The sequence below is a fragment of the Bos indicus x Bos taurus genome, chromosome 4, assembly GCF_003369695.1.
Source record: "Bos indicus x Bos taurus breed Angus x Brahman F1 hybrid chromosome 4, Bos_hybrid_MaternalHap_v2.0, whole genome shotgun sequence".
Lineage (NCBI taxonomy): Eukaryota > Metazoa > Chordata > Mammalia > Artiodactyla > Bovidae > Bos > Bos indicus x Bos taurus.
The window spans coordinates 33,129,670-33,154,555 of NC_040079.1; the positions used below are offsets into that span (position 1 = coordinate 33,129,670).

A 24,886-nucleotide genomic window follows, 5' to 3' on the forward strand; every position below is an offset into this window, starting at 1 on the left:
TGCGACCCCACGGACTGCAGCATGCCAGGCTTCCCTGTTCTTCGCTATTTCCCGGAGTTTGCTCAAACTCATGTCCATAAAGTCAGTGATGCTATCCAACCATCTCATCCTCTGTTGTCCCCTTCTCCTCCTGCCTTCAATCTTTCCCAGCATCAGGGTCTTTTCTAATGAGTCATAATACCCTCAGTTCAGTTCAGTTGCTCAATCATGTCCGACTCTGTGCATATTCTATCTTGGAGCAATTCAGAAATTCTCACTGTTACATATTTCTTGATGACCTGAGAATGAAATGAATGGTGGTCCCAGGAAGTTTTATACTTGAGAGCAAGGTTCAAGGCTCAAGCAGTTACTGATATAATCAGACTCTTCTATAATTATCTCCTTACTAAGCATCCAGAAACTTAAAATTTACCTTGGCCGGGGCTCAGGATGGATTTTTGGTGACATGTAGGATGGACGCACCCCATGCTGTGGGAGAACTGGTCATATAGCCAATACCATATGGATCTGATTTCTTTCTGAATTGAGCTGGCAAGAGTAACATGTGTCGGATATGAGAGGTGTGGATTTGCAGGCTTCGGCAAAGAATCCCTAGCATTAACTGTTAACCTAGCTAGTCGGATTTCACTTCAGTTGCTTCATCTGTAAAATGACGAGAATAATAGTATCTGCTTAATTAGATTGCCACAAGAAGGAAATGAAATACTGTCTATAAAGTGCTAAGCATAGTGCTTGACATATAATGTTAAATCAGTGGTAACTGTTGTTCTATTTCTTTAGAAACAAAGTGTTAGGAATTGGGATTCAAGGATTCTCTCCAAAAAGTGAAAGTGAAAGTAGTTTCCTAAACAAAACAGAGGTCAGCCTGTGCTACTTTACTTTCCTCTTCCCCAGGAAAGTCTGCCTCTGCAAACACGTACGTGAGTGTATGTGTCTATGTCTCTCCTCCCACACCATACCCCCGACTCCAAACAAAGGAGGTATGGAGGAAGAGGAGAAGGCAGAAGAGTGTTTCTGAGAAAGGGGAAGCTGTGATTTTAAATCAAACTTGGGCTGAGGAGAGAGACTGAATTACTTGGATAGGTTTCCAAATCTTTGTGCCAAGAACTGCTACTAAGTATAGAAGATTAGGATCACTTGGTCACCCATGGTATGTGAGATAAAACCCCTGCTGGGAAGATGGGACTGTTGGTGGGCTCGTCAGTATGTTGAGAAAAATCACTTGTCTTTGGAACTGATTTCATTCGTAAACATATGGTTGCAAGTTCTATGAAATATTGCAGATTTTCCTTTGGCTTGAGGGAGAATAAATGTTATGGGCTTGGAGTTAACATAGTCTGTTTAAAAATAAAGCTATATATATATATATAAATCAAAGCCTTAGATAGAGTATGTAAGTCTTACTGAAATGTTGATCATCTGTATTTGGCCTGAGTAAAAGTTAGCCTGAACTCCTCATGATCAGACTGTTTACTTGCTGTGTGCTGTGTTTTCTCTCCCTGCCCTTCTTCTTCTAAAGCCTTCTTAGCTGGACTCCTTGCTGTTTGCTTTATTCTTTTACTCTGTGTTGTGAGTTATCCTACAAATTTTCTATCTAGGGTGATAAGTAGTTCGCCTCTAGGAAATTACTTGTATGTTCCATTGTTTGGACAAAGCTTCCCTCTCTTTAAGGTGGGCCTGGTTTAGAGATTGCAGTCTGATGTAACAGAAATGTGTTCCATAAGAATTTTGCTATATGCTAGGGAATTTCCAGAAGATATAAGATCATTTAGTATCTATATTTTGATGCCAACCTTAAACATAGAAAAGCAAGGTTTAGCATCCAAATGATCTGAAATAACCTCCGACTAAGTTTATGTTCCCATTTGAAAACTGTTTAGTATTTATGCTTTAAAATTTTTTGTACAATTTACTCTGTGCTGACACATAGTAAGCCTAGAAGATGTAAGATCATTTGGTATCTATATTTTGATGCCAACCTTAAACATAGAAAAGCAAGGTTTAGTATTCAAATGATCTGAAATAACCTCTAACTAAGTTTATGTTCCCATTTGAAAACTGTTTAGTATTTATGCTTTAAAATTTTTTGTACAATTTACTCTGTGCTGACACATAGTAAGCCTCTTGTAAATATTTCTTAACTGAACAAATGAATAGAGTTATATAATCTGGGACAGCAGTTAGAGAACTGATTAAGACAGGTCTGGGTTTAATGTAATAGCAGGGAGGGGTGGTAGGGTAGAGGACAGGTTGGAAAGGTGAAAAGCAACAACAGGGTCAGCAAAGTGAGGCTGAGGGGTGTCGGGAGGGGCAGGGGTTTAGGGACATGCTTTCCAGCTTCTAACACCTGTGGTAAAAACATGTTTGTTTTGTTTTCCAATCTGCCAGAACCAATGCTTTTATAAAATTCAATACCAATGAATTACTAGAAAAAATGATCCTGTCATATAAAGATTTCTAAGTGCCTACTTTCTATTTCTGTACACATCTCATCCTGGACCAGTAAAAAGCAGTTCAGTGACCGACAACAGGCTGTAAAACACACTGAGTAGATTAAACTGGAAAGAGGTTGGAGCTAGATTGTCAAGGATCTTGTACATTATGAAAGGATTCTAAATTTTTCATCGTTAAAATTGGTATGAATGATCTTCCTGTATTTGTAGATTAACTTGCTTAAAACCTTTGTGCTAAATGTATGGTTTGGTAAAACATATATTTTAAAAACATGATTTTGACACAGCGAATATTGATTAGTGTCCTGTCAGTGCTTGGGACTCTTTTTAATTTTGGATTTACCTTTGTTTGTGAAAGTTCAGTTTTGGTTGGGTAAAGGAACACTGTAATGTCATCCAGCTTTTCCCTCTCCCTTCTCCACCTTGAATCTGTTACCACCCGGGTTGGTTAGATTTTACAACAGATTTCTCAGGAGACCAGAACTGACCTGTGAGCCCTCCTGCCTTTCATTGCCCTGCTCGTACAATGTCTTTACAGTCACCAGGTTTCAAGATGCTGCGAGTGTCCAGAACCAAACTGGGCAGGCTGAGCCCCAGCCTCTCCAGAGGGCTTCACCACAAGGCGGTGATGGCCTTGAGGCGGGAGGATGTGAATGCCTGGGAAAGGCGGGCTCCTCTGGCTCCCCGGCACGTCAAAGGGATCACCAACCTGGGATACAAGGTCTTAATACAGCCTTCCAATCGGCGAGCCATTCACGATAAGGTAATATTTCCAATTTGTAAAGATATGTGAAAGTGAAATGACTCTATGTATGAAAATTACAGAGCATCTGAGTGAACCTAAAATGTTAGCTGTGCTGTGCTGTGCTTAGTCGCTCAGTTGTGTCCAACTCTGTGACCCATCAGGCTCCTCTGTCCATGAGGATTCTCCAGGCAAGTATACTGGGGTGGGTTGCCGTGCCCTCCTCCAGGGGATCTTCCCAACGCAGGGGACAAACCCAGGTCTCCCATATTGCAGGCAGATTTTTTACCGTCTGAGCCACTAGGGAAGCTCAAAACATTTGCTAGTGTCAGTTAAGGACCACACAACAGTATTTCTTTACTTCAGTTGTAGTGAGATTATATAGTTAGGAGACTTTTTTCTTGAGCCCAGAATTTAGCCAGTAAGTATTGTTTTCACTTATTCCATGCTTTCTCCAGTTTAGGGATGACATCCCATCATTCTTTCATGCGCGACCCTGGTTCTAGGACTGGGAAGACCGACGTCTCCAGGAAATGCTTTACTACGTAGAGTTTGTTCACGAGTCCTAACCTTGCCAGTCACCTCACATTCATCATTCATTCTTCACCATAATCTTATGACACAGATTTAACTTTTATTTTTACTTCAGAGACATGCACGTGGTTTTTCTTCTGTGAGCCATTTGAAAATATGTTGCAGACAATGACACTTTATCTCTAAATGCTTCAGTATGCATTTCCTAGGAATAAATAGTCTTTCTACATAACCATAATTGTCGTTTCATTTTCACACCTGAGAAATTAATAATCCCACAAGATCATCACATATACCCATTTCAAATTTCCCCTTGTCCCTAATGTCTTTTAGGGTTTTTATTTTACGCAAGGTTTAAATAAGGTTCATTGAATTTATTATTATGTATCTTTAGTTCTTTTAATCTAGAACAGTACTAGGTTTATTGTTAACTAGGCTTATTGTGGTGATCCTTTTGCAATGTATACACCTGAAACTAACTTTGGTATATACCTGAAACGAATATAATGTTCAGTTCAGTCATATCCGACTCTTTGTGACCCCGTGGACTGCAGCACACTAGGCTTCCCTGTCCATCACCAACTCAAATTCATGTTCATTGAGTCAGTGATGCCATCCAACCATGTCATCCTCTGTCCTCAGTAAGAGGACACTGAATGGAATTTAATATTTCTTAGGAGAATGGTTTTTTTGTCTTTAGACTGCATCTCACAAAGAATATTCAGAATGCTGTGTTCAAAACATATCTGAAGTAGTTTTTCTGTGTGGCTACATGTCAATGTGATATCCAGTTGGATTTATTTGTTTTTGTTTCTATTAAATTTTAACATTTGCTTTTAAATCCTTTTTGATTTAGTTTTATTTTTTAAATAAGTTAAATATTTATAAGTTTTAAAGATGTTGTTCCTGTTTTTCAGTCATTAAATTGTATCTGACTTTTTGCGACCCCATGGACTGTAGCCCTCTAGCTGCTCTGTCTATGGGATTTCCTAGGCAAGAATACAAGGTTGGGTTGCCAGTTCCTTCTCCAGGGGATCTTCCCCACCCAGGGATCGAACTCACATCTCCTGCATTGCAGGTGAATTCTTTAGTCTCACTTTAGTGAAAGTGAAAGTCGCTCAGTCGTGTCCTACTCTTTGCGACTCCATGGGCTATACAGTCCATGGAACTCTCTAGGCCAGAGTACTGGAGTGGGTAGCCTTTCCCTTCTCCAGGAGATCTTCCCAACTCAGGGATCAAATCTGGGTCTTCTGCATTGCAGGGGATTTCTTTACCAGCTGAGCCACAAGGGAAGCCCCTTTAAAGATTGCTGCTGCTGCTGCTGCTAAGTCACTTCAGTCGTGTCTGACTCTGTGCGATCCCATAGATGGCAGCCCACCAGGCTCCGCCGACCCTGGGATTCTCCCGGCAAGAACACTGGAGTGGGTTGCCATTTCCTTCTCCAGTGCATGAAAGTGAAAAGTGAAAGTGAAGTCGCTCAGTCGTGTCCGACTCCCAGCGACCCCATGGACTGCAGCCTACCAGGCTCCTCCGCCCATGGGATTTTCCAGGCAAGAGTACTGGAGTGGGCTGCCATCACCTTCTCCGTAAATATTAAAACCATATAAAAAGATGCAACACAGAGAAGTCTTGCTGTTATCTTTATCCCCTCCATCCCATTCCTATCTACCTTGTAGGCTACTGTTTTCATTAGTTTCTGATCTATCATTCCTGTTTCTTCTTACAAAAATGTGTGTTATGTGTTTTCTTATTTTCCTTTTAATCTTATGCAGAACCTTGTGTACTGCATATACTCTTTCACACCTTGCTTTGTTCTTTGGCATATTCCCTGATGCTGGGAAAGATTGAAGGCAGGAGGAGAAGGGGATGACAGAGCATGAGGTGGTTTGACGGCATCACCGACTTGATGGATGGAGTTTGAGCAACTCTGGGAGAGGGTGATGGACAGTGAAACCTGGTGTGCTGCAGTCCGTGGGGTCACAAAGAATTGGACATGACTGAGTGACTGAACCGAACTGAACTGAAGGCATATCCTGGAAATCTATCTATGTCAGTTCATAGAAATCAGCTTCATTCTATTTAATGTCTATGTAGTAATTACTCTGTTATTATTGCTCTCTGATTTATCATGATGTATTTAACCAGTCTACTATAAATGGGCAGATTGTTTTCAGAGAAACCAGACATGAACATGTTTATTACTTTTACTGTCTCTTCTCTAGATTTATGCTTTCCTTTCAAGTAGATTCCTAACTAGATTTATCTTCCTTTTATTTAACTGCCACCTCTGATGCCTTAAAAATTCTGCCTGGATCATGCTGCTGCTAAGTCACTTCAGTCGTGTCCGACTCTGTGCAACCCCATAGATGGCAACCCAGGCTCCCCCATCCCTGGGATTATGCTACCCTTCTATTTAAAAATCTGAAATAATTCTTTGTGGCCTCTATGTACTAGTTATGAAATCTCAGTTTAATGTGTAAAGCTCGGGTTTCCCATTGATAAAATGGGGATAATAATAGCATCTACCTCATGGGAGTTTTGAGAATTAAATAATTCACCCAAAGAGCTTAGCAAAGCATACAGTAATTTATTAATAAATATCAATGATTATAATTTTTATTTAACAAAGATCATATTCACAATGATGATATTCAATCTACTTTTCTAAATTGATTCACTTATTATGCCCTAAACATCTCCTTACTTTCCCATCTCAATATTTGTATGTGTTTCTTCAATACCTCTTACTGGTATTAGCACCTTGTATTTCCTATCTCTGTTCCTCCAAATCCAACTCAGCCTTTTAGATTAACTTAAATTTCTGTATTTCCATTGAGAGTTATCTCAATATCTGTTAAATTAATATATCATTTAGATTATTAATAATCATACTAATTATCATTAAGTAATGATTATTCATATTAAGAATAATCATACTATTCTTTTGAATTCAACCTAATATATTGTGCCTCTGATTCTTTCTACAATATTTTGTGAGCTCCTTTACAGGAGGAAGCTTGTTTGTCTTTCTTTGGGTTTTATCTCATCTCTATCACAATCCACTGTACAGAGTAGGACAATAGTAAATACTAATTGAACCCCACTCCCCAAAAAAGAAAGAAAAGAAAATGTTGCAGATTTATGTCTTTCTTTTAAAAATATACTAAAGAAATAAATTACTGGGCTTCCCTGGTGGCTCAGTGATAAAGAATCCACCTGCCAATGCAGGAGACATGGGTTCAATCCCTGTATCAAGAGGATCCCCTGGAGAAGAAAATGGCAACCCACTCCAGTATGCTTGCCTAGGAAATTCTGCAGACAGAGGAGCCTGCCAGACTCCTGTCTGTGGGATTACAAAGAGTCAAACACAACTTAGTGACTAAACAACAATAACAACAATAAATTACTATTACCATTTCATGTTTCACAGCATTGTTGAAAAACATATATTTTACAAGAATATTTAAATCACGTGTTCTAGTGTGTTAGTGGCTATTCAGTTCAGTTCAGTTGCTCAGTCGTGTCCGACTCTTTGTGACCCCATGAATCGCAGCACGCCAGGCCTCCCTGTCCATCACCAACTCCCAGAGTTCACTCAGACTCACGTCCATCGAGTTAGTGATGCCATCCAGCCATCTCATCCTCTGTCGTCCCCTTCTCCTCCTGCCCCCAATCCCTCCCAGCATCAGAGTCTTTTCCAATGAGTCAACTGTTCTCAAATAAAATTATGTGCTGAATTTTCTGATTTTTGTTTTTGCTGCAAAAGTCAAACATGTTAAATTCATCTTTAGTCAGCAAGTAAGAATTTTAGAAGTCGTTTTCCCATTATTTGTTCCTTATGTTTTATTCTTTCAAAAGTTTGTGTCTTTAACTGCTAAATTTATTTGGTAAAGAAAATATGAATACAACAAATCAGGGGAATAACTTTCAATCAAAATTGCATTCCCAGGAATATGTCAAAGCTGGTGGCATTCTCCAAGAGGATATTTCTGAAGCTTGTCTAATTTTGGGAGTTAAAAGACCGCCAGAGGAAAAATTAATGCCCAAGAAGACTTATGCATTCTTCTCCCACACAATAAAGGCTCAGGAAGCCAATATGGGTTTGCTGGATGAGATCCTAAAACAGGTATTTAGTGGGCAATATTCATAAATGTTAACACTGAAACTTTTTTTTTTTTTTTTTTGCTTTTAACTGTCAAGCGGAGTTTTAGTTTTCTTTTAGCATCTAGGAAATACATCATGTTATTCACCTCAACAGGAAAGATGATCTGTAAGATAGTGCTTGAATAGTTCTGCTGCTGTTAGGGCTCCTCTGCAGGGCAGGGTCATAAAAAGAAGAATCAAACATATTTCATTCCTTTTATATTCTAAAATGGAAAGAATGATAGAAGCATTTGTCCCAAATGATCATTAATTTATAAGGTTAGTTGGTCAAATATAGCCAAGTAGAATTTAAGAGCTGAAAAGAACCTTAGGGATCATACAACCCACGACCCTAATTTTTCAGATGGAGCCCAGAGAGGTGAAGCAAATTGACTGAGGATGCTCTGTAGTACCAGAACTGGACTGGAGACTATTTTTACATTTATTTTTACATATTCATAAGGGAAAAAAACTTTTTTGAGATTATTAGTACTGTGGAAAAACTAGCATCTATTTAAATTACAGAGTATTCACTCAGCAAGTATTTACCAAGTGCCTACACTGTGTCTGACACTGATTACTGCAATGAACAGAGCTTATATTTGAGTGGAAGGAGACAAATGATAAATAAATGACACCTCATACATTGCTTGGTGATATATGTAATGGAGGTAAATATGATACAGTAGAAAAAAGGAGTGCTGGGCACTGGGGGAGATGACAATGCTAGTTTAAATAGGATGGCTAGAGAGAGCCTCATCGATAAGTTGGAACTGAGCATACCTTTGGCGATGAAGGGTCAAGCCATATCCATCTGGGCAAAGTCTGCTAAGCTAAGAGAATAGTAATACAAAGCCCTGACAGTCTTTTTGAGTAGAGGATTAGAGAAAATCATATTCTAAGATGCTTTTTCTGCCCTGCTGTGTGAATAACAGTTGGAAGTGAGAGGAGAACAAAATTAATAAGACTGTTAGTCTGGACTAGTCCAGATGCTAGGCTGCCAATGATGGTGGCTTGCACAGAGGTGGCAGAAGCAGAGGTTGTGACACATGGACAAAACCTGCATATATTTTAGAGGTCTGAGCCCACAGGAGTCACTGATGAAGTGAGTGTGGACTATGAGAGAAAGAGAGGAGTCAGAGCTGACTCTTAACGGATTTTGGTTTCAGTAACTTAAAGGAGTTGCCTTAGATTGAGATGATGCCACTGTCAGAGGAACGGGCTTGTTTGGAAGGATCGAGAGTTGGGTTTAGGGCCTGTTGAGTTTAATTTGTCCATTAGACATTGAAGGGGAGAAGCTGAGTGGGCCACTGAATGTGATCTGTAGTTCAGGAAGCCAGCTCCTCCTGATACACAGTTGTCAGAGACTAGAAGGTATCTAAAGCCATGAGATTGGATGAGGACAGGGAGTAAGTGTGGATGGAGAAGTCCAAGGTCTAAGTCCTGGAGTAAAGATATTAGGCCCTTAGAAACTAGACTAGCATTTGACAGTAGGCAGAGGACAGGAGAATTTCATGAACAGTAAAAGCAGTAGAGGAAAATGTATTTTATATAGGTATCCAGAATACATTCTTACTCTTTTCAAATTCACTAAACAGAGACTACAGTTAATTTTCAGTGTTTCAAAAGAACAAATTCAAAAACTAATTAATGAAAATATTAAGAATGTTTCACGTTAAGCAGATAAACTCCTCAAAAAGTACTTCAGAAACTTTTTTTTTGGGTTGTATGAACTTTTGTTCATTTCAAGAAAATTAATGAAAACAGACCCAGCAGGGCTGCTTTTGGGCAACATTTTTGTAACAAATGACTTGGAGTTGGATGAATATTAAATATTCTTAAATACATGGACATGGTAAAAATTATATTATCTTTGAGGAAATAGAGTATTTAAGACATTCTATAATTACAATGTGTTAGTAGCTTTTAAGTATGAATTAATAGAGGATTTCCAAGAGAAAGGGAAGATGCCCTTTTCTTGGAAGGAAAGGAAAGGGGAAGGATATGATTTTAGTGAAAATGAGGAAGTGAAAAACAAGCAGCTTGTTTTATTTTTTAAATAAAGCTTGCTTGTGAAAGCCTGGAGAGAGAAAACAGAGAGAAAGAGAAAGAGATACTAAGAGAGTCAGAAAGAGAGAGAAGAAGAGGAAGAGAGAGAATGAGATAGATTTGCGTGTATGGACTTGAGAGGGTGTTTTGTTGTCGTTTTTAAGGTATAAGGGAGACTTGGGCATATTTAGAATGGCTGAGGGGAAGGAGCATAGTAAAGAGAGACAATGCAGTAAAGTGAATAAGTTCAAGAGTGGTCTTGGAAGACACAGAAAAAAGTTGGGATCTAGCTCACAGGGATTAGTCTCAGGAAGGACTTGTTTTTGAGACTAGAGGGAAGGATGTGAGGATGAGTGGGGCATTATGTAGAAATATTGGTTGATGGTGCTGGGCTAAAAGTTAAAAGATATCATGCCTTTGTTATTTTATTGCCTGCCATCAAGGGGCATTAGCATCCTGCTAGGAGCATTCTTTCATTTCTCATCACAAACCTATCCTTGGTTTGTGACCCAGCATTTTCTAAATGTTTCATGGTGCACCTCATGGTAACTTCTGTTAGCAAGTCAAGATATATTTTATAAGAGGGAAAAATGTGAAATACCCACTTGCTCATATATGTGTTCTACCCACTGAAATTAAGCTGGATGATTTAGAAATTTTCTATCATTTCTTCAGGAAATCCGACTTATTGATTATGAGAAAATGGTGGATCATAGAGGAATACGGGTGGTGGCATTCGGACAGTGGGCAGGTGTGGCAGGTAGGTATCCAAGGCTGTTACATCGCTCACTTTCTAAATTTTCCTGAAAAGTAACTGTTTTTTCTGTGGCAAGGGGATGGGAGTGTTCATTTCCACCAATAAAAATAAATATGGGAGAGTGTGAGTAAGGATGATGAATATCAGGGGAATAAAATGAGGCACTACATTTATTACAGAGATAAAGAAAAGGAACAGAGAGAAGGACAACAGCTATGGATAGGCTTGGAATTTTTCTGTTTGGGAGCTGGAAAGAGAGGTCAGTTTGGTGATGAGAAATTTGAAGGATGGAAGAAAGGGTGGAATGGGAGAGGTAAGATGTGGAGATCGGAGAAGGCAATGGCACCCCACTCCAATACTCTTGTCTGGAAAATCCCATGGACGGAGGAGCCTGGTAGGCTGCAGTTCATGGGGTCACTAGGAGTCGAACACAACTTCACTTTCACTTTTCACTTTCATTCATTGGAGAAGGAAATGGTAATCCGATATAGTGCTCTTGCCTGGAGAATCCCAGGGACGGAGGAGCCTGGTGGGCTGCCATCTATGGGGTCGCACAGAGTCGGACACGACTGAAGCGACTTAGCAGCAGCAGCAGACTACTTGAAGGTCTGTGATTGTCAGAATAAGTAGACGGAAAATTTGTAAGGAACAGAACACACAGCACTATCAACCACCATGACATCAGTGACAGTTCTTGAGCACCCAGCATTCCACCTAGCAACCTGCAGAACAGAATAAACATTCCTTTCAGGTCATGTGGAACATCTACCTAGATGGGCCATATGCTGGGTCACAAAACAATCCTCAATAAATTCAAAAGTTTAAAAACCATAGAGTATGTGCTCTGACTATAATAAAATTGACTTAGGTATTATAATGCAAAGATATCTAGAAAATTTCCAATATTTGGAAGATAAACCATGTTTTTAAAAATAATTCATGAGTGCAGAAGATCTCACAGGAAAAATTAGGAAATATTTTTAATTGAATGAAGAATTAAAACAGCACACAAAAATTTGTTGAAGGCAGGTAAAATGCTGTTTAGAAGGAAATTTATAGCATTTAATGCTTTTATTAGAAAAGAAGAAAGCAAAAACTAAAAGCTGGTTATTTTTTAAAAAATCAGTAAATTTTATAAACTTCCAGTTAGATTAATTTTTAAGAAAAGAGGCAGAGAAGCCACATTTCAAAAAAGCAATATTAGGAATACAACAGGAATTATCACTATATACGTCACAGATTTTAAAAGGATAAGGGAATATTATGGATAGGCCAATAAATAGGTCAATGTTGACAAAATAGGCAAATCCTTGCAAGACACAACTCACGAAGAAATAAAATTCTTGAATATCAATGTACAAAGTAAATTATAGGCATTTGTCAAGAGAAGCAAATTATTATTTGTAAAGAATTATTTGTAGTAGCTTCATTCGTAATAGCCCAGGCAATCAGCAGAGGAATGGATAAATAAATTGCAGTATAGCCATAGAATGGAACACTCCTCAGCAATAAAAAGAAGCAAACTTCTTATACACACAAAGTATGCATGAATCTCAAAAGCATTATTCTGAGTAAGAGTAAGACAGACGAAAGAATAATAAATATTTAAAATTTCATTTGTGTGCAACTATAGAAGAAACTATGCTACACAGACAGAAATAGAATCAGTTGTTCGGAACCAAAGCTTGGGGAGGATTGACTGGTTGATGGGAGTAGCCTATATCTTAATTAGGTTGGTGGGAAGATGGGTGTGTACATTTGTTAACAGTTAACAAAGTTTAGACTTTAAATTGGTGTGATCTATAGTATATAAATTATTCCTTAAAAGTAAACATCAGAAAAAAGATCAAAGAAAATTTGTCAGAGATATGGAGAGGGAAAGTTCTCTTCCGAGAAAGAAGAAGGGGAGAACGGATGCTGAGGTCCTCACTACGGGCATGCTAAGTTTTTGCTATTTGAAGGACATCCAAAATGAGAAATCCATGAGGTAGTTGACTGGGTCTTGAAATAAAATATCTGTGTTAGAGATACAGACTTGTAGTCATCAGCATACAGAGAATACCTGAAATTTAGGAATGAATAAGTTTAGCTCAGGAAAATAAAAATGTAGAGGTTGAAGAGAAGAGAGCCTAGAACAAAATCCTGGGGGTGACAGTGTTAAGCAAGGGGCAGGGGACACTAATATACAAAGAATAGGCATGCAAAGAGGAGCATGAAGAAATTTAGGGTGATGGTGTGTTCAAGCCAGGCACGCTGAGGGAAGAGAGTTCCAACAAAAAGAAGCTCTACAATCTGCCTGCAGTACAAGAGACCCCAGTATGATTCCTCGGTCTGGAAGTTCCCCTGGAGAAGGGATAGTCTACATACTCCAGCATTCTTGGGCTTCCCTGGTGGCTCAGACTAAAGAATCCGCCTGCAATGCAGGAGACCTGGGTTCAATCCCTGGGTTGGGAAGATCCCCTGGAGAAGGGAAAGGCTACCCACTGCAGTATTCTGGTCTGGAGAATCCCCATGGACAGAGGAGCCTGGCTGGGTACAGTCCATGGGGTCACAAAGAGTCAGACACAACTGAGTGACTAAGTACACATTGCCAAATGCCTCTGACAAGTAAGTCAAGGTCTGCAAAGTGTCCACCGAGTTTAGCTGTGTAGGTCACTGAAATAGCTGAGGTGGGCAGAGGGGTCATAAGGTTAATGGTGACTTTGTTTTCCATATGTTCATTTGTTTTTGGTACCTGAGAAATGGAGGTGTGTTTAAATGTTAAGAATTAACCAATAGAGAGGGTTAGAAAGAGGACATAATTCCAGAGTAAATTCCTGAGTGAGACAGGAAGGATGGGATCTGGAGCAAAGGTGGAAAGATTAACCTTAGAGAAGAAGAGGCACACTCTTTCCATTTTAGCAGGATTGGAAGTGGAGGGGACAGGAGGCGGGTGCAGCTGGGTTAATACTTTTGATGGCAGAAATTTGAGGGAATGGATAGATAACTTCCAGGGCCCCTTCCAAACCTGAGATGCTGTGGTCCGTGCTTCCTCAGGGCATGGAGCAGGTTGGAGAACTGGCGGAGAGAAGAGTTTCCAGTTCTCCTAACTAACCGTCTTTCTGTCGGTCTGATTCTGCAACAGGAATAATCAACATTCTTCATGGGATGGGTTTAAGGCTCCTTGCTTTGGGACATCACACACCTTTTATGGTGAGATGTTTATTGTGTCTCATTTTTTTTTTTTAAGCATGTCACATTTTAAACATAGAAATGTGTCATGGGTGGTCAACTAATGTGAATCACATATGCTTGTTTGCAGCACATTGGCATGGCTCATAACTACAGGAACAGTGGTCAGGCTGTGCAAGCTGTCCGCGATGCTGGCTATGAAATATCTTTGGGTTTGATGCCGAAGTCAATAGGGCCCTTAACATTTGTGTTCACAGGGACTGGTAATGTATCTAAGGTAAATTCCAATTGTCTTCTTTCCGTAAAGCAGTCTGGAACTCGGGCACTAACCTGAAGGATGTGGGCATTTTGTTGATGTTTCAGAGCCTTTCTTTTCCATGACTGGGCAGTCTATTCTTGGTACTTTTCTTACCTATGAACTTTTCCTGTAGTAAAGAACAGTACTGGTCCAAACTTACTCTCTTTGCTTTTAGTTGATTCCAAGCTGTCAGGGGCTTTGAATGCTTTTTCTTTTCTTTTTAGACAGATAATTCTTTGCAGTGAAAAGTTCTGTTCTTAGGGTGCTCTATTTTACCTCAGTCACTGAGATGTCCCAAAATTTAGAGGTAACCCCAAGATGAGATGCTAAGAAACTTAATTCAAGACTAGAATAGGTCTTATAGCTATAATTATGTCATAATTAATAAGTCTTATAACCTATAACTATAGTTATAAGTCTTATAATTAATAAGACTATACTGTGCTATGCTATGCTAAGTCACTTCAGTCGTGTCCGACTCTGTGCGACCCTAGAGACGGCAGCCCACAAGGCTCCCCCGTCCCTGGGATTCTCCAGGCAAGGACACTGGAGTGGGTTGCCATTTCCTTCTCCAATGCATGAAAGTGAAAAGGGAAAGTGAAGTCGCTCAGTCGTGTCCAACTCTAGCGACCCCATGGACTGCAGCCCACCAGGCTCCTCCATCCATGGGGTTTTCCAGGCAAGAGTTCTGGAGTGGGGTGCCATTGCCTTCTTCAAACTAATAAGACTAGAACTGTTATTTTCTTCCTTCTGGGATAGTTTTGAGAATGCATTTGTGATCCCCTAGAGAAACTTATCGGAGAAGGCAATGGCACCCCACTCCAGTACTCTCGCCTGGAAAATCCCATGGATGGAGGAGCCTGGTAGGCTTCGGTCCTTGGGGTCACTAAGAGTCGGACACAACTGAGTGACTTCACTTTCACTTTTCACTTTCATGCATTGGAGAAGGAAATGGCAACCCACTCCAGTGTTCTTGCCTGGAGAATCCCAGGGACAGGGGAGCCTGGTGGGCTGCCGTCTATGGGGCCGCACAGAGTCAGACACGACTGAAGCGACCTAGCAGCAGCAGCAGCAGAGAAACTTATAATTGTAAAATAGATCTTTCTTCCATGAGACTGTTTTACAAACAGGACATCGCTATAGTATACTGTGAGATAGTCATGTGATTTTTTTTTTTTTTTGGTAGGAAATACAGTTTCCCCACTTCAAATAATTTCTGCAATGGAACAAAAGTTAAATAGAAATATTTTTATTGTACTCTCAATTCTAAACACTTTTGTGTCTGTGCTGAATAACTTTAAGTAAAAAATTAAAGCCCAACATGCATTCGTGCGTGCTCAGTCCCTTCAATTGTGTCCAGCTCTTTGTGAGCCGATGGACCATAGCCTGCCAGCCTTCTCTGTCTGTGAGATTCTCCAGGCAAGAATACTAGAGTGAGTTGCCTCCAGTTGCCTCCTTCAGGTGATCTTCCCGACCCAGGGAGCGGACCCACATCTCCCGTGTCTCCTGTACTGCAGTGTTTTCTCTTACCCAGTGAGCCACCTGGGAATCCCCCCCTCCAATGAGTGGTGTTTAAATGGTTTGCAGGCTGTATGCAAGAAGCTCCTCCGTACTTTCCTGTTGTGGTCCCAGCTGCAAGGCAGGGCAGGTAGAGCTTGTAATTGTGGGGAAAGTGAGTTGGAGCCTTTTGAGGAAGTGAGGAAAACATATTGGCTCTTTTCCAATTGATTTTAAAATGTTTACTCATGCATTATTTACAGGGAGCCCAAGAAATCTTCAATGAATTACCTTGTGAGTATGTGGAGCCACATGAATTAAAAGAAGTTTCCCAAAATGGAGGTGAGGAGGGGGGAAGAGAGAGTGACTATATGTATCTTTGACTGTTTTTAACAGTTTGTGCATTATAATATTTTATCATCATAAACCTATATCACTTGTGACCCACTTTACTAATTTCTTTCTCCTCTGCAAGACCTGAGAAAAGTGTACGGGACAGTGTTAAGTCGCCATCATCATCTTGTCAGGAAAACAGATGGTGTATATGACCCTGTAGAGTATGACAAATACCCCGAGCGCTACATTAGCCGTTTTAATACTGATGTGAGTATCAGACCTAGCTTTTGAGTTACTTGCTCATGATAGACTATAGTTAGGGCTGTTTTTAAGGCGAGAAATTGTGAATGTGTACCTTGATTTTCAGTTCCCCGTGTTGATTTGTTGTGAGTCCTTTGGGTATTATGAGTTGTTCTTAGGAATTGTTGGCTTTTATTGATGTTTGGAGTGGCCTTTGCCTGGTAACTTTGTGGCTTCTGTGGGTGTGCCCTTTTCTTCACTGACTCTCTTTCTACTTGAGGTCTGCACATGCTTAAGAGCTCTACACCATTTCCTGTGGGTTACTGTTTTCTGTATTTATCGTGAGTTAGTACTTGGACAAAGCACAATGTGGATGAGTTTTGATTTCAACATTGGTCCATCATTTCTATGACCACAAGTTGCAATCATAATCTCGGCCAGCCATCTTGAAATACATTTTGATTACAGGGAACCAGCGTGAAATAGTATGGTCTCCACTGTACAAAAGTTACTTCCAATTCACATCCTTCTGCTGGGGACACGATGGTCTCATCTTGTAAAAGGGATAATATATGTGTGCTCTGTAGTCATTGGTTATGCATTCATCCTCCTCAAAATTAGCCAACAAAAATGCATGCACCTATTGTGGAAAGGCAGGTTTTAAATAATTTTAAATGTTTGAACAAATATAGCATTTATAGATTTTGGTATGAAATTCAGTGTTATAACATGTAAAGCATGTTATAGAAGAAGGACCTTTACCTGCACCTTGAGAATGCTTGAGATGCTTGAGAAACAGGAATTATAAAAACTAGTTTCAAATTGAAAAATTTTGAACCTAGTAAATTTCCATCCCTTCTCTTCCCCAATCACAGAAGTATTGGTGATTGGATGCATCCTAAAACTTATAATGACCTAGTTAGCATGTATGCATGCATGTTGCACATTTGTCCATGGAGCTTACAGATGTTATCTGATTTAATCTTCACAGCATTCCGTTGAGGAATGGGGTACATATTATCCCCATCTGGCAGGTAAGGAAAACAGAACCCAGGGAAGTTGAGGTAGAATGCTTTAGATCATACTCTACTAGAGGCTGAGCTGGAAATAGAACACTTGGTTGCTTAAATTTCTATTTCTCTTTTATCGGCTATGCAGTATATTGTAGGACACTGATATTGATTATATTTATGTTCATATGCTTTTCTATGAGGTAGTTCTCCACCAAAATCTGGGTGGATATTTATTGCCTTTCCTTCAAAATGTAGCCACTGACTTGGCAAATAACAAAGTCAGTTAGAGGTAATGTTGTTTCTCATGAATTTTACTGATAGTTCTCTTTCAACACACTGCACTGAAAAGGGCTATTTCCTATCTTGTTGAACTTAGAATTTCCTTTCCAGATTGCACCCTATACAACTTGTTTAATTAACGGGATCTACTGGGAACAGAACACCCCTCGTCTACTCACCCGCCAAGATGCTCAGAGTCTCCTGGCTCCAGGCAAGTCCCCAGTTGCTGGTGTTGAAGGCTGCCCTGCATTGCCACACAAGTAAGGACTTCAGCAATGACATCAGTGTTCAGCAGCAGGCCCACTGGGAGAGTATCACACACAGGGATCCAAATAGCACAGGACTTGACTGTTAGTAACTGGTTGTCTGCCTTCAGTTCAGTTCAGTTCAGTCGCTCAGTCGTGTCAGACTCTTTGTGACCCCCATGAATTGCAGCACGCCAGGCCTCCCTGTCCATCACCAACTCCCGGAGTTCACCCAAACCCATGTCCATCGAGTTGGTGATGCCATCCAGCCATCTCATCCTCTGTTGTCCCCTTCTCCTCCTGCCCCCAATCCCTCCCAGCATCAGAGTCTTTTCCAGTGAGTCAACTCTTGGAGTGAGGTGGCCAAAGTACTGGAGTTTCAGCTTTAGCATCAGTCCTTCCAATGAATACCCAGGACTGATCTCCTTTAGAATGGACTGGTTGGATCTCCTTGCAGTCCAAGGGACTCTCAAGAGTCTTCTCCAACACCACAGTTCAAAAGCATCAATTCTTCTGTGCTCAGCTTTCTTCACAGTTCAACTCTCACATCCATACATGACTACTGGGAAAACCATAGCCTTGACTAGACGGACCTTTGTTGACAAAATAATGTCTCTGCTTTTGAATATGCTGTCTAGGTTGGTCATAACTTTCCTTCCAAGGAGTAAGAGTCTTTTAATTTCATGGCTGCAATCACCATCTGCAGTGATTTTGGAGCCCCCCAAAAATAAAGTCTGCCACTGTTTCCACTGTTTCCCCATCTATTTGCCATGAAGTGATGGGACCAGATGCCATGATCTTAGTTTTCTGAATGTTGAGCTTTAAGCCAACTTTTTCAGTCTCCTCTTTCACTTTCATCATGAGGCTTTTTAGTTCCTCTTCACTTTCTGCCATAAGAGTGGTGTCATCTGCATATCTGAGGTTATTGATATTTCTCCTGGCAATCTTGATTCCAGCTTGTACTTCTTCCACCTTACTTAATATCCTGGCAATATTTGACAGTTAACCTTCTCTCTCTCTGTCTCTTATTTTTAAATTGAAGTATAATGATTTACAATGTTGTTAGTTTCAAGTGTACAGCAAAGTAATTCAGTTATACATATGTATAAAGCAACATCCCCAAAGTTAGAAAAAGTGTTCTGGGCTTAAGTGATCTGTGTTAAGTGTTCTGTGTTAAGTGATCACTGAACTCTGTGATAACATGTTAGGGAGAACTGATATAACAAGGTTTCTTTTTCTTTCTTTCTTTCTTTCTTTTTGCCCTAGGCAGCCAGTTTATTTTTTATTGAAGCATAGTTGATTTACAATGCCATGTTAGTTTCAGGTGTAAGCACAGTAATTCAGTTTATATATATATATATATATATATATATATATTCTATTTCAGAATCTTTTCCATTATAGGTTATAATAAGATACTAAATATAGTTCCCTGTGCTATACAGTAGGTCCTTTTAAAAAATCTATTCTATATATAGTAGTGTGTATCTATTAATCCCAAACTCCTAATTTATCCCTCCCTCACCTGCTGTGCCCATTGGTAACCCTAAATTTGTTTTCTGTGTCTATGAGTCTATTTCCTTCCCTCCTTCTTGGAATTCTCTTCTCTTAACTTCTATGAATCCACATGTAGCTCAAAATTAAACTCCTCAGAGAGGTCTGTACTTGCTTCCCCATTCCCATCTCTCATCAGTTTGTTACTGTTTTTTCCCCTGAAATTCTTTTGTTTATGATTTTAAATTTTCTTGTATTTATGATTTTTCCTGCCTTACTAGAACTTAATCTCCTTAAGGATAAGGGCCCTATTTGTCTTGACCACAGATATCCAGTACGTTGTTTGAAGTACAAAGTTCATTCAAATAATAACTAATGTTGAATAAATTAAGTAATCCATACATATTTGTGGAGCACCTGGTCTTCCTGGCACTGTGCTAAGCTGAGTGATAAAGAAAAAATATGACTGTTACCCTCATGCATGTAGCTGGCATCAGGTAAATGCCACGGTAATGCTGGGAGCAGTCAACATCAGAGGAGTTTAGAAGAAAGTGGGAGGGGGTATGGGCTTGGCAAAGTCTTTAGAGAGGAGTAAGAACAAGGATTTCAAGTCACAGGCTTGGTGTTTGATAAATATGGAAACACCAAAGCACAATTTAAGACAGTGAGTGGGATAGTCTAGCCCTAGGATAGGGTTTATACGGGCAGTTGGAAACTAGAGACTGGGCAGGAAAATTGTGGCCAACCTCTAAAGGATTTCTAATCCTGGGCTGAAACTTTTGTTCATAATTTCAGAGATTTCCATGTATTAACATGTAAAATTATACACTATTAAGCAGGGTGGAGGTAGTGCAATTGAAAAATCTAAGTTGTTTAAAGTTAACTAAGGAGTTCAGCTTTAGGCTGTTGTCAGTGATTTCTCCAGGAAAGCTTTTTAAAAAAAATCTTTTTATTGAGTATAGTTGATCTGCCTGCAATGCAGGATACAGGAGACATGGGTTCTATCCCTGGGTCGAGAAAATCCCCTGGAGGAGGAAATGGCAGCCCACTCCAGTATTCTTGCCTGGAAAAAAAAAATTGCATGGACAGAGGAGCCTGGCGGGCTACAGTCCATGGGGTTGCAAAGAGTCATATATGACTGAGTGACTAAGCATAGCTGATTTACAATGTTGTGTTGGCGTCAGGTGTACAGCAAGTGAACCAGTTATACAATACATATGTGTGCATACGTGCTAAGTCACTTCAGTCCTGTCCAACTCTTTGTGACTCTGGACTATAGCCTTTCAGGCTCCTCTGTCCATGGGATTCTCCAGGCAAGAATACTGGAGTGGGCTGCCATGCCCTCCTCTAGGGGATCTTCCTGACCCAGGGATTGGACCCATGTCTCCTGTGGCTCCTGCATTGCAGGCAGGTTCTCTGTTGCTGAGCCACCAGGGAAGCCCACATATATCTATATCCACTCATTTTTAGGTTCTTTTCCCTGTAGGCCATTACAGAGTAATAAGTAGAGTTCCCATGGTACAATAAGTCCTTACTAGTTATCTATTTTATATATAGCAGTGTTTATGGGGAAGGGATTTTTCCTTTTTGTTTCATCTCTTTTCGTTTCCTGTCTTCCTCTTCCTCTTTTTCTTTTTGCTTGTGGTGACTAAAACTCCTATCAGGAAGATTCTCTGTATCCCAGAAGATCTGTTTCCTGAACAGTGAGCCATAGGAAAAAGAGCTAAGAGCCTTAGAAATATTTGCCACCTACTTTAAAAAATTTCTAAGCATTTTTCATTTTTATTCATTTTTAATTCTGTTGGAAACTCCAGAGATCCATGCTCTCATCTAAGTATTGATGTTATTTACAGACTTGTGGCAATATGTGACATTTCAGCGGACACAGGAGGATCCATTGAGTTTATGACTGAGTGTACGACCATAGAGCGTCCCTTTTGCATGTATGATGCAGATCAGCATATTATTCATGACAGGTGAGTTTGCTAAAGCTGTTAGATGGGGAGAGATACATAACAATATATCATTTACTTCCTTTTATACGCTACTCTAAAATACCCACACTGAGTGACTGAGCACAACAACAACAATGCAAGTTTCCAGAGATATGCTCCAATATATTTAAAAACTTGGTGGAAAAACCACATACAAATTTGAGCACTTAAATGCACACACACACATATATATGTACTGCATTTCAAAATGGGTTGCTGAAGAAGGGAAAGCCTTTTATTTGAAAAGGCTTGTTTATTTTCTTATATACCATGGCACAAAATTACAAATATATAATAAAGCAGACATCTGGAAAAGTTAGAACTTACACATAAATTTTGTCCATCTGAATGAAACATGTTGCTTCTCCTAGTGTGGAAGGCTCTGGGATTCTGATGTGTTCCATTGACAATTTGCCAGCACAGCTTCCAATTGAATCTACAGAATACTTTGGAGACATGCTTTACCCTTATGTTGAAGAAATGGTAAGTGGACTGGTAGCATCAGCAACATCTCTGTGGCTATAAGTAGAACTTTGGAGTGATCTTATGAACGTTCTGGTCTTCTGTATCTAAGAAATCTGTTGTAAAATGAAATGCCAGCCCTTCCCCAAAGCACTTACTGACACTCTTATTTCACCCATTCTGCTTACTTGTTTCATGGGAAATGTTATTTTGTAACTGCCATCATGCTTCATTACAATTGCATTTGCCTCTCATTATGCATACTTTATTAAGAATGTTCCTGACATTGGAGATGAGGTTTACTTTATTTCCACTTTTCTTCTGCTTTCTAGATCAGTTCATATTGGGGCGTTCTTACTGTACTGTGACTGGATGTGTGTGTGTGTATGTGTGTGCTCAGTCACTCAGTTGTGTCCGACTCTTTTTGACCCTATGGATTGTAGCCCACCAGAGTCTTCTGTCCATGGGATTTTCCTGGCAAGAATACTGGGGTGGGTTGCCATTTCCTGCTCCAGAAGATCTTCCTGACCCAGGGATTGAAGCCATGTCTCCTGTATCTCCTGCACTGGCAGGAGGATTCTTTACCACTGCGCCATGGATTTGAAAAATCAGAAATGGAATATTTTGTTGGAGTTTAATCAGTAATGCTTAGTTAAATGACAGCCTATGTTCTAGTCATGTATTATTCACTGTGATCAGTGACTGTTGAAATACTGGGTTTATCTATTTTTTAAAAAAGAATTTACCTTTATTATTTATTTATTGGGCTCTGCCAGGTCTTAGTTGTGGCATGCAGGATCTTTAGCTGCAGGCATGTGGGATCTAGTTCTCTGAGCAGGGATCGAATCCTGGCCCCTGCTTTGGGAGCAGAGTCTTAGTCATGGGACTACCAGGAAGTCCCAGTATTGTGTTATCTAAATTCCACTTTCTCTGTTAGAAAAAGGCTTTCTTGTTTCATTATTTATCCTAAACATTCACACCCATCATGCTTTATTTCTGTTGCTGATGGTTGTCTGCCTCTGGCAAGGTTCCCAAGGTCTGAAGAGTGGCTCTTGTGCTTTTCATCCAGTTTCACCCAGGAGCTCTCAAACTAAGATGGGGCAGTAGGTAATGTGGCCTGAATACGTGCAGCTTCCAGTCTATCTTCTTTCACTTACTATTCTATTTTGACCCTTTATTTTTCCTCCTGGAATATGTCAGCAGGGAGATATAACAGGCTTTAGAAAATGCAGGTAGCGGGCATTATTATGGTTGGAAACAATATTATACAGCACTTACTATGTTCTAGACAGTGTTCAGGTTGTTTATTTGGCTGCATCGGGTCTTGGGTGCATCACGGGAATCCTTTGGTGCAGCGCATCAGCCTTCTAGTTGCTCTGGAGCGCCCAGGCTCAGCACTTGCAGCATGCGAGCTGTCTAGCTGCAGCTCAAGGGCCTAGTTGCTGTGTGGCATGTGAGATCTTAGTTCCCCAACTAAGGATCAAACCCACATCCCCTGTATTGCAAGGTGGACTCTTAACCACTGGGCCACCAGGGATGTCCCCAGATTACTTAATATATTTTAATTTTTAAATACTCATGATCACCCTCTCAGGTAGGTACCATTATCAACCTATTTTACTGATTAGAGAACTGAGGCACACGAAGAAGTGAAGGCTGAGAAGGGTTGCTGACGCATCTGGTGCTGGACCTGAGCTGTGTCTGGAATTGACTCTGAGGAGTTCAAGTAGCTTGAGAAAGGATAGTACAAATGTCAAATTTTACGGAGAGGTCAACTTGTTTTATGGCCTTGAGCCAGGCACTCACTTGCTTTCTGCACCTCGGATATTTTACCTATAAAATGATATTTAATTTTTAAAAATATTTTAAAAATTTATTTGCCGTTGTTATTTTTCCTTTTTGGCTCTTCATCACTGTGTCTGGCTTTCTCTGGCTGTAGTGAGCAGGGGCCACTCTCTAGTCGCAGTGCTCCGGTTTGTCACTGCAGGGGCTTCTCTCATTGCAAAGCACAGGATCTAGGGCATGTGGGCTTCTCTAGTTGTGGCGCTCGGGCTTAGTTGCTCTGTGGCATGTGGGATCTTCCCTGACCAGGGATTAAACCCCCGTCTTCCTCATTGGCAGGCGGATTCTTAACCACTGGACCATAGGGAAGTCCTGATAATACATAATCTTAATGGTCCCTCCAGTTCTAACATTTTGTAACTGTAAATGTCTAAGTGGCTGAAAGGCACATATATATATATTTTAAAAGTAATTTACCCAGACGTTTACTATTTGCAGTGATGCTCATTCATTTCCCTCTGGGATCATTTCCCTGAAGAATCAATAACTTTCGTTAGCCCTTTACATGAGTTTTTTATTTCAGATTTTCTTTTTTGCAGTTCTAAAATTTCTTTTTTTTTTCTCCTGAGAATTTCTTTTGATTTATCTTGAGTGTAGTTTTCCTTATCACATGGAGCAGAGTTGTAAAAGCCACTCTACGGTCTACCTGTTATTTCCAAAATTCTGGGTAAACTTCAACTTGAAATATAGTGATTGTCTTTTCCCCTGAGAATGAGTCGGGTCATAGTTTTCTGATTTTCTTAAGCTGAATAATTTTGAAGTACATTGTGGATCCAGTGACGACTCACGCTGTGGAAATTCCAGATTGTTACATTTCTCTGTAAAGTGTTGATTTTGTTTGGTTTATTTGGCTTTTTTTTTTTTTTTTTTTTAAGCAGGCAATTAATGAGGCTAGACTTAAACTGAAAACTCTGTCTCACCTGAGACAGGTATCTCAAGTAAAAGTTCAGCTTTTTCATCCTTTCTGGGCTGCTTGTCGTCTGACCTGCGCATGCTCAGTCCTTCCAGACTCGACCCAGAGCTGACATGGAAGCTGGGCTTCACCTTTATCTGAGTCTGTCATTTCTGGCATTTCCCGCTCACATTCTGGAGCAGGCTGTGGTGCCCAGGGTTTCGTTCCTGTTCCCTTAGACCAGAAAGTCAGTAAGCTTGCTGCCTGTTTCTACTTCCTCACAGCACACGGCCCCTCCTCAGGGCAATACCAAAAGGACAGCACACTCAATTTCAGCACTGATTATTTCTTCCGAGTTTTGACACTCTCCCCAAACCGCCTGCTCTTCTTCATTCTCTGAAACTGTCATGTAGTTAGTTTTGCTTGTATTTTGTCCAGAGTTTAT

At 40.1% G+C, this 24,886-nt stretch overlaps 1 protein-coding gene across 4 annotated transcripts in view; it reads left to right on the forward strand.

Annotated features, from left to right (window-relative positions):
• Positions 1 to 24,886, forward strand: part of AASS (aminoadipate-semialdehyde synthase) — an 80,238-nt gene that overhangs the window by 4,802 nt on the left and 50,550 nt on the right. For 2 of the 4 annotated variants that reach the window (XM_027539141.1, XM_027539140.1), the window contains exons 2-11: positions 2,992 to 3,216; positions 7,679 to 7,855; positions 10,597 to 10,681; positions 13,803 to 13,870; positions 13,980 to 14,126; positions 15,908 to 15,986; positions 16,120 to 16,247; positions 17,624 to 17,772; positions 21,105 to 21,227; positions 21,617 to 21,728. In XM_027539141.1, coding sequence (XP_027394942.1) covers positions 3,007 to 3,216; positions 7,679 to 7,855; positions 10,597 to 10,681; positions 13,803 to 13,870; positions 13,980 to 14,126; positions 15,908 to 15,986; positions 16,120 to 16,247; positions 17,624 to 17,772; positions 21,105 to 21,227; positions 21,617 to 21,728 — 1,278 coding nt within the window. In that variant the 5' untranslated portion in view covers positions 2,992 to 3,006. Of the gene's footprint in view, positions 1 to 164; positions 3,217 to 7,678; positions 7,856 to 10,596; positions 10,682 to 13,802; positions 13,871 to 13,979; positions 14,127 to 15,907; positions 15,987 to 16,119; positions 16,248 to 17,623; positions 17,773 to 21,104; positions 21,228 to 21,616; positions 21,729 to 24,886 lie in introns of those variants that run through there. The other 2 variants (XM_027539139.1, XM_027539138.1) reach the window with 2 other exon arrangements.